The 13,952-nt window shown below is 39.2% G+C and overlaps 1 protein-coding gene across 2 annotated transcripts; it reads right to left on the bottom strand.

Moving 5' to 3' along the window:
- Positions 1-122: 122 nt before the first annotated feature.
- Positions 123-6,836, bottom strand: LOC308147209 (uncharacterized protein). 2 transcript variants are annotated; one of them, XM_080519309.1, is made up of 10 exons: positions 6,311-6,836; positions 5,925-5,956; positions 5,722-5,841; positions 5,594-5,630; positions 5,032-5,193; positions 4,253-4,297; positions 4,070-4,148; positions 3,593-3,707; positions 3,271-3,370; positions 123-2,633 (listed from the first exon to the last, which is right to left on the bottom strand). In XM_080519309.1, the coding sequence occupies exons 1-10, from the start codon at positions 6,607-6,609 to the stop codon at positions 1,850-1,852; spliced, it is 1,773 nt and encodes a 590-aa protein (XP_080375435.1). In that variant the 5' UTR covers positions 6,610-6,836; the 3' UTR covers positions 123-1,849. The 2 variants fall into 2 exon arrangements, with proteins under 2 accessions (XP_080375435.1, XP_080375436.1); XM_080519310.1 differs by having other exon boundaries at positions 5,594-5,627.
- Between the last annotated feature and the right edge of the window lie 7,116 nt (positions 6,837-13,952).

Below are 13,952 nucleotides of genomic sequence, written 5' to 3'. Positions count from 1 at the left end.
ACATCAGCGACTCTGCTTTTGTGTGTCTGTTGAAGCGCTTCAATAAATATTCCTGACAGAAAAACTTTGTTCAAACGAACTTTTATTCCAAAGCAGCATCAATACAAAAAAACCCAGAACAACATAAACCTGCATAAATTTGTGCTACGGCTTCCTCCCACAAGGCCATTTAAATTAACTTGACCCTAAATCGCCCCAAAAGTGTGACTCTATTTGTATTTGTGTATCTGTCGGTGCTTGTTTGCCTCATTGTCCCTCTATAAAGGACTGGTGTGTTTTCTGATCTTCACCCTTTCCAGCATGCTTTATGGGGGTGATGGTTCAGGAATATCTTGAGTCCCACTTCTCACTTTTTAAGAGGATTTAACATGTTCTTCTTGTGTTTGTGTGGATTTCTTTTCTATTTTTTTCCCCACAAAGTCACAGTCTACAGACGTGCATTTGAAGCTAACTGGGGACTCAAACATTGCTTGGAGGTGTCAACTTGACTTTGTGTGGCGGTCAGTCTTAGTGTTAGCCCTGTGATGGGCTGCTCACCTGTCACATGCTTTCACCTCCAGGTGGTTAGTACAATCTTTACCAGTATAAATTGGTCAACGAAGAATGGCTGAATATGAAAATTGTAGGGCAATGATTTGATATTTCTTATTGGGAGTGGAAATGTTGACAACACATCTTGAAGACAACTTGGCCAACTGATCATAACCTTAAGTCATGTAATACCACTTTGTACCACCAGGTGATATCATTGCCAGTGTTTGTCTTGAGTTAGAAAACTGCATTAGAAAGTGGTTCCAGTTATACCTATACTGATTTATATAAGTGTACTTTATGATAACTGACTCATTTCACTTCATCAAGATTGTTTTCTTTCCATTTCATGATTTGCTGATGTTTATCAAGCAGTGTTTGCAATACAGCCCTGATTTTAAGAGTTGTGATGTTGTAAATATAAACAGTGTAATGATTTGTTACTGGACCATCAGTTACTTTTCCTGCTGCTTGTTGTGCCACTGAAGTTTTATGGGATGAATTGTGGTCACTGAAGTCAAAGCTGGATGAATGAATGAAAATCAAAAACAAATACTTTTTACAAAATGGTCAAAGTATCCCAACATCCCATTTGGCGTCTCCGTTTTCTTTAAGTGAATATGATATGAAGAGATTCACAAATCCTAACATATTGTTTTTATCTACATTTTTAAAAAAATGAGCTCATCCCATTTTGGAAATAGGATTGCACATAAAAAGTCATGTATGACCTTGAGGGATAGGGTGAAAAAACAAACCGGTAATCAATGGTGGAATCTAAACTCTTTAATGAGTTACTCTGAAAACAAGTTGTATTAAATAAAGATTATAAGCGCTTAGGTGGAGGTGCATAGAGACAAACTCTACTGTTGACGTACATATTTGAATATGATACATCTGACTGCATTACAGTGACAAACCATTATAGTGACAGGTACATTATAGTCTGGTCTGAGGATGGAGGCAGTATTGAACAAAACTTTCAAATCAGTGAGCGCATCCGCCATTGTTTTTCTCTCACCACCTGCAGATGCATAGTCAATTTGATTTACTTTCAGTCTTTTAGGTCTCTAAAATACATGCAAACACATGTTTACATGATAAATAAATATTTAAAAATATGATTAAGTGGTGTAATAAGGGAATATAAGCCACATTAAAAAAATATACTATACTCCCTGAACTGAGACTACTGTGATACAAGGAAAACAACTTTCATCATTTCAAAAATCTACAATTTCCACGTATAGACTCCTTCAGGACTTTGCTTTTCCCTGAAATAAAAGTTTGTATTGATGTCGTTTTTTAGTCTGCGGCTCTACATCAAATTATCTGCGGAGACTTCAGCGCACTGCAAGAGAATGTGTCTCTCTCCCTCCGGCTCCCAAACAATGCCATCATTTTCCTTCCTCCTCTCCTCGCTACCCTCCCAGATAATTTCCTCTGCATGCCGAACGTCTTCGCCCACCACCACTCTGTCCCATAGCACGCCCTCCCCTGGTGTCTGCGTGTCGCCGTGGGCCGTGCCCTCCCAGTGCGCGACGCGTGTTGGCGCCAGTGAGCTCACGGGGCTGAGGGTGAGGAGGGTGCTCTGGGAGCCGGTGGATGTGACCGTGCTGCTCGGCAGCGGGGAGAGCTGGATGAGCTGAGGAGGGCCGGGGTAGAGGTGGGCTGGCGGGGCGGCGGCGAGGTGCAGCAGGGCGGGGGCCTGCTGAGGGTGTGGCGCCTGCGGGCCCAGTTGGAGGAACTGATCCGGAGTCAGATCAACTTGAGCCTGTGTGACGGGTGGGAACGTCACCTGCTGCAGCGGCGTGAGTATGCCATCCGTCACTTTCTGCTGCTCCTGGCTGATGGCCGGTGGCTCAGGTTGGACGACGACAGGGGCGGAAGTCCTGATCACCGAGCCGCCGTTCGCCGCCATGGCTTCGGCGATGAGCACCTTGGGGTGGATCTTCGCCTTGTGGGCAACAACCGAGTCCTTTTTCTCAAACTTCTTGCCACAAATGGAGCAAGAGAACTGGTAGGAGGCTTCCACGTCGTGTTTCTTCATGTGCCAGTTCAAAGACGCCTTCTGACGGCAGGTGAAACCGCAGATCTCACATCTGCCACAAGGTGGAGATAAAGCACAAGTTACAAGTCAGCTCGAGCGTCTGCGATGACTCTTGCTATTTTGTCACAGTGCAAAGAAAGCTGACTTATTCTTGTCATATACTTAAATAGAGCTGCGATAATCAACCTGGTGACAGGTAAAAGACCTACATGTTAAGATTTTATGAAGGAAATATGTAGTTGTAAACTAAGCGAAAAATAATCCACAGTGCATCAATACTGTCTGAGATTACAGACAGATTGATGAAAGGTTTCTGAGATGAAGTTGTGAAGACCACCTTAGACCGTTTGCTTTATTGTTTCTTCTTAAAATAGGACATTGATTGGGGACGTATTTACATTTTCAATCACAGAAGAATAAAAATGGGACAACATGCATATTGTGATGATAAAAGTTGAGTGTTGTTTACACTTTTGTATCTGATGTGCTCATGTGTTTTGCCATTATCAAACGTTATGTGCTTGTCATGTTTTCTTTTTGAGAAGAAACTAACTTAATATATTCATATTAAACAAAGACATGCAGGAAAACACATCAATTTATTACAAGGAAGTGTAAACGTGAATGAGGAACAGAGGTGTGTCAAAAATAAATTTAATTTCTTAAACACACATGAATCTGTCACTCACTGTATTGGTTTCTCTCCGGTGTGAATCATCCTGTGCACGGCCAGGTTATAGGAGCTCTTGAACGCACGGGCACAGTACTCACAGATGTAATCCCTTTGATCTGCAGACAGATTTTCGAGAATGTATTGATAGAACAAGGAAGTCCAACACAGCAGTTTCAGGTTACTAGTCGGTATGCTGTTCGTCAAGGCAACTCCAGCAGCTTTTTTAAGAGTCTGTCGACCGTCATTGCAAAATGTGCCACATGATACATGATGAATCAATGGGTTGATACAGTCATGTTATTTAAAAAAAAAAAATAAAAATAAAAATAAAAAATCACCTGTATGGTGTTTGGCATGGCGCAGCAGCTGCTTCTGCAGACGGAACAAGCGTCCACATGACGGATGATCACACACATACTTCTTTTTCAGCAGGTGCTGGTATTTTATATGATGCTTAGACAAGGAAATAAAAGAGGAGTTTAGATTAAACATATTTTACCAACAAAGATTAGGTCTTTATCAGTACTTATACACATTTATCTTACAGTAAACATCCCAGTCTTCCTGTAATTCACTTGCAATAAACAGCAGTGTGAAAAGTCATCCAGTTGTGATGAGTACAGGGAGTTTCTATCAAACTGCAAAAATGTTTCCAACCCCTGACCAAATGTTCAATTGTGAAAACATTTGACAAGGTGCCCGTCAATTTGTGGTTCCAGAACGTCAACCTGTTGTGACTCCAGTACTGAAAACCGCAGACGGCAAGAATGTCACGCAACAACGGTTTTTCATTGTGAGGCCCGCCAGTGACGCACCTGCAGGTAACGTGGGTGTGCCAAGATGGTCCCGCAGCCTTCCATCTCGCAGCGGACGTACTGAACTGGTGGCTTCTTTCTGAGGACAAAAATAGCTCCCATCTTCTAATCCAAAATAATAATAATAATAATTATTATAATAATAATAATAAAAAATAAAAAAACACGACAACTGCTGGTTACCTTCGCTTTGGCTGCCGAGGAGCTTTTTCATGTCGTCGACTTCGCCTAAAAGAATTGACATTTTCAAAACAGAACAGAAATCTTGTTTAGGACGACAGGAAGGGAACGTTGCATTTCAGCAAAAAGGATTTAGTGTTGGAACCATCTAGACAAGGACTGAAAAGATTCTAAAACATGCTAGATTTAGATGATTGATTAAAACAAGGCGAATATTGAAACACAAATAAATGACAAAGGAGAAAGTGTTTTGTTTTGTTTTGTTTTTTTAAAATAAAATGCTGATATAAGTGAGAGTTGGCTTTGGAGGCCTCTCTGACTTTATAGTCATTGTTGCAGTTTGTTATTTGCTGTTTGCTTTTAATTTTCAATAGAAAATGATTTGTGATAAAGGGGCAGAGTATACAAGTTTAATCTTTCTGCTCCTGTTCATTCAGGGATTTGAAAACTTTTGGTCTGTATTGAATGGAATTGTTGTTTCTACAACGAACGAAATAAACTAAACCAAAGAATATAAATTAATATAAACCTGACGTCAATTCAAACCAGTTTGCTATGACTCACTAATGACTTGCACTGTTGTATAGGTGTGATAAAAAAACCCCAGTAAAAATAAACACAATACATGATTGTTTATGAATGATTAAATAGTTGTCAATAGAGACCTGTAATTATAACAGCATGGAGATGTCAATCACACTGTTGCTGTGTAATAATGTTGTTCAAGAGAAATAAAAAGTTGCACCAGCAGGAAGCATCCTGCTATCATACAGTCGGCTTACTTCCTGCTTGTTTCGGCATTATCACCCGCTCCATCCTCGATTTGCACAACAGCCTGGGCACTGCCCTCTTTCTCAGTGCCCTTTTCATCTTCCTCTTCTTGGTCAGACTCTTCTTTCTTGACCTCCATTTGTGGCAACGACGTGCGGCACCTCGGCTTCCCACTGGGGACGTTACGACAATGACCAAATTTACTTCACATGCACAATGACCATCACATTTATAATAGTTAACCAACATGTGTAAATATTCATGATGGTTTGAGCATGTTTAGGCCGTCAAAAATGCATCAGTTTGTGCAGTAGATGAAGAAAGTAAAATAAGAAGAAGAAGAAGAAGAAGAAGAAGAAGAAGAAGAAGAAGAAGAAGAAGAAGAAGAAGAAGAAGAAGAAGAAGAAGAAGAAGAAAATAGCAAAAAGCTAATTAATTATATATGGTGTTATGGTTTGTTAGTATTCACCTTAATTCTATTTCACTAAATTCCGGGACTGTCATGCTCTCCTAATTTTTTTGTTTGGTAGAAATGTTAAGACGAGGAAATATGAGTCTTTTTTTATGACTTACTTTGCATTAATTCCTTCTGCATCATGGACATCTTCTCCTTAACAAACACAGGCAACATGCATGGTAATTTATTATCAGTACAGCAAAGGCATTTCTGACTCTTTGAGAATAATATTTGGGACAATTACCACAAGATGAAGCTGCTGTCTCCGTCTCACTCTTCAATGTTGTTATTGGTGATTTAGAGTGTAATCTCACTTTATCCTTTCTACTTTTGGATGTCTTTGGCCTGACATCCTGTTTGGATACTGAGAATGTCAGCATACACAAGTATTAGTGGCAGATTTGTGATATAGAGCTAATAATCTCACAATGATCAAATGTTTCTTACTCTTACTGTCTCTGGGTTTCTTTTGCTCAGCTCTGTTGATGAACCAGACAAGGATGAGAAGCAGGCACGAGAGCAAAATGCATTAAATTTAACCAAAGTGTGTTGTTTGGATTTGCTGGCCCTCTGTGTGTCAAAAAGCACCTGACATGGCTGTGTTGTATGTGGTGCTGTATGAATAAAGTTGAATTGAATTGAATTAAATTGTTTTAACGCCTAGTGACCATACAGCTTTAAGAAACCCTCGCGATTTACTAATCCGGCAAGCACTTCCCCCCTGCAGAGATTCTCGACTCGTGTTATCTCAAGTCCTTCCTGTAAGGAATGAAGTTATGTTGCTGTTGCACAAGTCATTGAAATGCTTGACGTGTTTCTGGGCATGCACTCACTGCGTGACCGGCGCTTTTCTGCTGCTCGATCCCGCACCTCTCCCAACGCAGTGCTGCATGTGTGGAGGGTTTTTGTTGCGCGTGCTGTCCGGTGAGCCGTTTCCCCCGTCAGGTGCAACGACTGCCCTGGCTCGTAACACACGATGTGTGCCGAGCGCGTCCCGGGAGGTCACCGCAGTGCTTGGCCGCCTACCGCTTCTCCTCCTCCCGCTGGACGCTTCAGTCCAGTCCGGGGATGAGTTCACGGCGGCCGTGTTGTCCACACGCACACCTGGAAGCTCGTTCCCCCCAGAGTCCATGCTGCTATCTATCTAACATCTATTATTACTATTAATAATAATAATATTATTATTATCTCCTGTAGAGACTTTAGTTATCAGCCGAGGCCATGTAGTTAATTAACAGTTTAACGTCGCAGGCCCAAACCGGACTAAGTTCAACCAGCCGAGAGTCAACCTCCCAGCATCGTCCGGTCATTCATGGACGGCATTATTTGGTTGGAAAAGTTATATTCCAGGAGAAATGTCATTACACAAACACAACGCGTTATTGACTTCTTAAAGCTGTAGCATACCTTATGTTTGACTGACGGCGGCCCCGAATTGGACGCGTCTCCTTTAAGAGCGGCCGACCGGAGCGCGTATGGAGAAATAATCCAGGTTGGACTCACGAGCTTCCATACTCAGAATAGCAGGGGATTGTGGGAAATGTAGTTATAACAACATAGATAGATAGATAGATAGATAGATAGATAGATAGATAGATAGATAGATAGATAGATAGATAGATAGATAGATAGATAGATAGATAGATAGATAGATAGATGCTCAATTTTAATAAAAGTATAAATATAAAAATATAAATCAGACGTAATCCAGATTATATCTATATATATATACATATTTATATATAGGGCTAAACGGTGACGAGAAGAATGGAATTGACCGAAACACTGAACAACACCTTATATTAATCTGAGCTTCAGACCACAAAAAAGTATGTAGTTTACAAACCACAGGTGTGGCTGTGTCACAACAATGGCAGTGCTGTAATGTAGGACATTTCCGGCATAGCTGATGAAATGACACCTTCTACCAGGAAATGGCATGTAAAGCATGTCAGGGTGTGTTGAATAGGTGAAGAGTGCACTTTATGTCATTTTAATATGACAGCAACATGCTTTAAAATATGTGCTGGAATGCACAAAAACTTCAAGTACCTCTCATAATATTTTTATAGCCCATTGTGGTTGTAGTCACAATTGTTTCATCTGTTTAAATAAACATCTCATACAAAAACTTTACAGAAATCTTTTAAAGTAAAACTTGACATGGCTTGGCTGTATATTTAAGGCAAGGCAAATATATTTGTAGAGCACCATTCAAACACAGGGCAATTCACTGTGCTTTACAAAGAAATGAAAGAAATACAGTAAGACTTTACAAAGATATATTAATAGAAAAAATACATTAAAGCTTTAAAACAAATTAAAGAAATGCATTAAAACAAATAATGAAGAAAAGTAGAATAAATAAGGTAAGAGATTTATTAAGAGTAAACATCCTGAGGACCTCAGCGGTCTGGAGGTTTTATATTCAACAAGAAAATCTGAGATGTATTTCGACCCGAGGCCATTCAAAGCTTTATAGACCAGAAGTATGTTTTTGAAGAAAGACCTTTGAGACACAGGCAGCCAGTGCAGGGATTGGGGCAGGGGTGCAATGTGCTCCACCCTCTTTGTGTTGGTGACAACTCTGGCTGCAGCGTTCTGGATGAGTTAATGTCCCTAATGTACTATTAAGTACCTGGAAAGGCCATGCCAATAAGAAACGTGCAAGTATCAGCTCTAAAAAAAAAAGAAAAAGAAGAAGAAACAAACATATATTAATGCTGATTCCTCGAGTTATTTTTTAAGGGAAAAAAATAAGCCAGAACAAAATACAATTTGACTTTGAAAAACAATAATTTATTATCAAAAGAAAATAATGTGGAAAACAACAATAACAGATTCAAGGCTATGTCTATTTGGACAGGTTGCGTTAGTTGCAAGTTTAACTGTTTTGTTTGATCTTTAAGAAAATAAATAGATTTAAAAAAATCAAATGACAGCAAAAAAAAATCAGACTCTACTGTCCACCTTTGTTTGTGCACTTTTTTTAGTGTTTGTTCACTTCCTGAAGTCTATTTATAGAAGGATAGATATGCTGAGGACATTTGTAGAGAGACGATTGGATGTTCTTCAGAAAACTATTTTCTCGCTGCTCTTCGCTAAAACCAATTGTGTTTTTCTGCTTCTCTTCAAAACACCCTGAAGCCCCTGTTCAGTTGTAACTGAGTCGAGGGACACATGTGATGAAGTCACTTTCTTTTTCCATTGAAACTTTTTTGAATAACTGGAATTTTTTGCTCTGCTTATCTTTCAGACCTCCAGTCCTTTACTTGTCAGTGTAGACATGCATTTACAGTACTTGTCAGCATCGACATGCGTTTACTGGAAAGTCATAGAGTCGCCATTGGATAATGATATAGTACCGCCTGCACTGATAGCATTACACAGCAAGCATGTATTTTCAATGCAGAAATGGCAAAGGTCCTGTCATCGATTATTTGAATACAAATACTTCTGTAAAGTATCTGGTAAATGTTATAAACACTCAGTCAACTCATTTGCTTAAGTTAAAGTGAGAAAATGCAGATTCTATAAAGAACAACAGGAGAAATGTGAAAATATTTGTATATACAAAATATAACTGTCATTTCTGAAACTGTCATATTCACATCTATAACATCTCGCACCACCGTGCACAAAACAAAACACTAAACTAAACCTTTAAACAATCAGTATTAATGTAAGATTATTTATGGTTCCATCATTCAGATCATGTCACTATGACGCTTTAAATAAAGTAGATATTTAATGATATACAAACAAAAGAAACCGGTTAGTGTGTTTTGATATTACGCACATTTCAAAGCTAATTAAACTCCAAAGACATGCTGTCAGTCATTTTTCCAAGCTGGTGCTCTTTCTTATTTTGCTATTCTGATCGCAAGCGACTGGAAAATCTATTTTTACTTTTTCATGCTGTCGTGTCATGGATACTTTGAGTCATCATGAGATGGTGGCGCTGATATGGAAGGAATTGTCACCAAACAGGATGTGTCGTTCGATCATGAGAACGTGACGGGGGTAAAGTGAGCCATATCTTGCAGTACTTGGCACATTCGTACCCAAAGAAACATGTCATATGCTTATTTCTAATTAATCATTTACAATCGACGGTCATTGTCACTGTATTGACTGTCGATATTGTCTGACAAGTGTACCTCCATCCAGAAGAATAAGGCTTAAATATAAATGCCGTTCAAATCAAGTTTCATCTTGACTGAAAGAGTCATTTTAAGTGAGTTTATGCGTGAGATCTAATATGAGCATTGTGGACGTGCTGCCATTTTTAGATTTTGTGACGTAAGCATTGGGTTCATTGTAGTCCAGCTCTTTTTCTGAATGTTCAGACTGGATCAGGAACGTCACATCTGCAAGTAGATAAGAGCTGGAATATTTTATGTAAGAGAACGTGTGTGTGTGTGTGTGTGTGTGTGTGTGTGTGTGTGTGTGTGTGTGTGTGTGTGTGTGTGTGTGTGTGTGTGTGTGTGTGTGTGTGTGTGTGTGTGTGTGTGTGCGTCAGAGGGAGAAAAGAGAAGGACAGACAGACAAGTGAGGGCTTGAGACAAAGTTACCAGACCACATTCTATTGACCCACCTTGTTTCTTCTACATAACGTATATGATACACTGCTGAATTGGTTGAACATCTGAACCAAGTTGTTTCAGTAGAGCACGCTTATCAGCGTTTTCCAGCCCGTCTATGATTAATGATCACAGATTTTGCTCTGCAAGTTGTTGTTTTTTTCTTAATGAAAAAAAATCATTAAGGCATTAAATCACTGGCATAACAAATAATTCATTTTAAGAACAACAGTCTTTGTACTCAATTGTATTACTGCAACAAGAAATGTAATCTGTTTAAAAAACGGTTTGCATTCCTTCCAAGGACTTGAAGGATTTATTAAACATTATTTACCTGAATGACAATATAATAAGAAACAAATCTCTAAATAGGATGAAATTTGCACTGGATAAAAAAAACAACTAAAAAACATTCATAATCTTTTACTTTCATCTGAACCAACACATAGTGTCATCCACTATCATGTTTTTTAAGCTTTCTCACCATTTTAAAAACTGGAACTGGCCAAATGCCCCCTAAAGGGTTAAAGTCAAAGGCTTAACTATGAATAAAAGAGATAGAACTCTCTGAAGTGTTTTTTTTCTTTTTGTCCCCCCATTGGTACCAGATGACCTCAAGGAAAATGGAAAGTCACGACTTTCATCTATCAACTGTGATTCTTTTCACGGCCTGTTTGTTTATCTGTTTCCATAAGTACAATATGTGGAACATAATATAGGAAAAATAAATAGTTATTGAATGTGCACAAACTCTACTTTCATTACCAGTGATGCTCAATTACTTGTATATTTCATCTCATTTACATCTCCAAGAAAAGGTTTGGACACATGAGTAGGAGAAGCAAATCCCAAAAGAGTGTAAAAACAGAAAGTGTTTTTTATTGTTGCTATGTATTTTCTTGGCTTCCTTTCAACCACACAGCTCTTGAAAGTCACAACGCATATTGAGATTGCCAGCAATAACTCAAAAATGGTTCCCACTGCCACACAAAAGGTCACTGAACCACTCAGCCACGTCACAGTGACGATTAATACAGACCAAACGCACGCAGTGGCCTCGCCCATAGGAGCAAATTAAATGACGGCGGAGTCGCATCTGGCTTAGACAGACGTGAGACAAGGAAATTGAAGGAGGAACATCAAACCTATTGATTCAATAGAGAGAATTCAAAACATCCACCGTGAGTGATCAAGATGCTTTTTCTCATGGTGGACTGTTCTCTGAGAACGCACCCAAACCAGCCTAACACCAACTGTCTCCGCAGCCCAATGAGGCTCTGTGATCATTGGCAAACACAGTATCTGGACAGGAAACCTGCTTAAATCTGAAAAAAAAAAAAGAAAACCCTCACAAACATATTTGTGACTGCCACACAGGCCACACCTAGGGTTTCAGATGTCCCAGATCACACAAAGGAGCATTCCACAGCTATCACAAACACATCCCCTGTTGATGAGCACGTTCTCGAAGGGCAGAAAACAAACCATTCAAATGAAACCACCGGTACAACTTAAGACATACCAGGCAGCGTCTCGTCGCTGAGCTTATCGGCCCTGAAGACATTTGAGACTTATTTGCATCAGTAGCCACCTCTGCAACAAAAAGATCAAATTTGATTCCTGCTGATTCAGTGTCGAACGTGTCCCCTTCAACCCGACGCTCAGGTTGAGGGTTCAGCTGTAACTGTGACAGAGATGACGGCTCGACAACGCCTCAAATGGGGATGACTCTTTTCCATACAAACTGTTTTAAGATGAACAAACACGGCAAATAATAACCAAAAAAAAGGGCTTGTATTGACTTCAATCTGTTCTCCCCCAAGAAACTACTATTTCATTCATTGTGAAAATCCCCCAAACTAACAATTTAATACAATACAATCCCGAACAAAAGTTTAGAATACATTAAAGAACATAACTTTTCAAATGTTCCATTAAGAATTTACAGCAAATATTGAACAAATTAACCATAACTTTTGAGGGGCTTATAGAGCTACTCTCAATTGTGTCAGAGTGATTTATATATGTCAAAAAACAACCAAATCAAACAAAACACTCACTAAAAAATAGGATAAATACATAAACACTTTGAGTCTTCAACAACGTTTCATTGTATTTCAATAAAACCTTACGGTGTGTTTTGTGTCTTTTGCATCCTTGTCTAGATTATTACATAACTGGACCCTTTTTCGTGAAATGCAACATTACTTTGCTTTAGTGCGAAACTTTATTATTTTTAATTTTGAAAATGTCCCTTCCTTGTAGTTATAGTTACTTTCTCTTTTTGCCAATGTATTTTGAACATTTATGATAAAATTCCTTTTTGCGTCTTATACATTATCTGCAGAATACTATAATCTTCATTTTTTCCGGCTGATTATTCTTATGACTCCTTTCTCTAACAAGAAAAGTAACTGGCATTTCCTCAAACTTCAACACAGTAAATCAAATACAGAACAATCAGAGGGTTATAAAACTTACACAGTACTTTGTCATCCAACAATTCCTTTACTTTGTATAATATGGCAATAGTTTTTCACATATTTACTTTAATAGATTTTATTGTGATATCCACTTTAACTTTTCATCCAACACGACACCCAAACACTGAGTTTCCCTCGCACGTTAAATTCACCACCTTCTACTAGATAGTTTGTTTTCCCCACATTTAGTGACAATTAATTTACATTAATACACTGTGATCAGTTTGACATCAACATCAACAATTGAAAAGTGTAGGACCAACACCACAAACTGAAACTTAAAATTCCTGGGAGATGAAGAGACAAGAACACACATTCATTTCAGGAACTCAGTCAAGAATAGATATATCTTTTACATCAGAGCCACTGAGAACCAGGGGCGTGCAGTTGGGTGGACAGATGCCATCGCATTAACAAATTAAACTGTTTAAACCTATTTTGACGCAACAAATAGTCGCACCATGGCAGGGTCACCTGACACACAAAACCCTCTTCACTCTTGGTTGGCAACTTCAAAATACGAACTCACTACACGAACTAAGCAACAAAAACAAAACACACTCATCATCAACACAAACAAGCCGATTATAACCCCAAATAAAGACATTTGAAACCCTGCCAAACAACTCCCATAATGCATTGCAGCAATCGGCTCCATGACGCTACAATATGTTATGGCTGGCAAGTGTTACTCTGACAAATTCAAGATCGTTAAACACCATTAAAGAAACTTGAACAATTATTCAAGAGCAGTCGCCATACTCTCCCAACAAGATATAGCTCATGACATGTTGGCGCGTCCGTTGTTTAAACTGGAAACACAAAAACATGGAGAAAATGAAAACAACTGGGATGGCAGCGCTGTCCATGGTGCTGAAACCACTATAGCTGCACCCCAAATCCACACGGGGGTACAAACAATTTTAGGACCTTTCCTTTACTGAAGGCCTGGTAGCTGAGGCGTTGGTCTCCCATCTTTTAAAAGCTGCTGTTTTTCCTCAAAAAAAAGTTGTGAAAATCCTGCCTGTTAACCCGCCAACTAGCCAGGGCATGTTGCAGCACTAAATCACTTCACTAATGCACTGTGAACTGTGTATAGCATTTAGCATGGCACGGTTGCGTCCAAAGGCAGCATAGCGATCTGCCTTTTAACGTAAATGATTTTCTTATTGGGGAGCTGACTGTGCATGAGCAAACATATCCTCACACTGGATATGATCGGCAAAGACAGAGCAGCAGTGTGCCTTCAGGAGGGGGGTGGCCTTCACAGTAAGAGCGCAGGATTTGTGCAGCCTCTCTGCCATACCAGGAGTCATTTGGGCTATGAAAAGCACAATATGCTGACACCTTCAAATCCATAGGTAACAATAAGCTACTGAAAATGGAAAAATAATTAATTAATTTTATTA

This window comes from Blennius ocellaris (genome assembly GCF_963422515.1).
Source record: "Blennius ocellaris genome assembly, chromosome: 23".
Taxonomy (NCBI): Eukaryota; Metazoa; Chordata; class Actinopteri; order Blenniiformes; family Blenniidae; genus Blennius; species Blennius ocellaris.
The sequence above is the reverse complement of the archived record's forward strand: the minus strand, read 5'-3'. Positions and strand labels throughout refer to the sequence as shown.

Coding starts and splice junctions, on each gene's coding strand:
- LOC308147209 (XM_080519309.1), bottom strand. CDS start 6,609: ATGGACTCTGGGGGGAACGAGCTTCCAGGTGTGCGTGTGGACAACACG. Junction 5,842..5,924: donor GAAACCCAGAGACAGTAAGA/GTAAGAAACATT, acceptor TGACATTCTCAG/TATCCAAACAGGATGTCAGG. Junction 2,634..3,270: donor ACCGGAGAGAAACCAATACA/GTGAGTGACAGA, acceptor ACCTTGTGGCAG/ATGTGAGATCTGCGGTTTCA.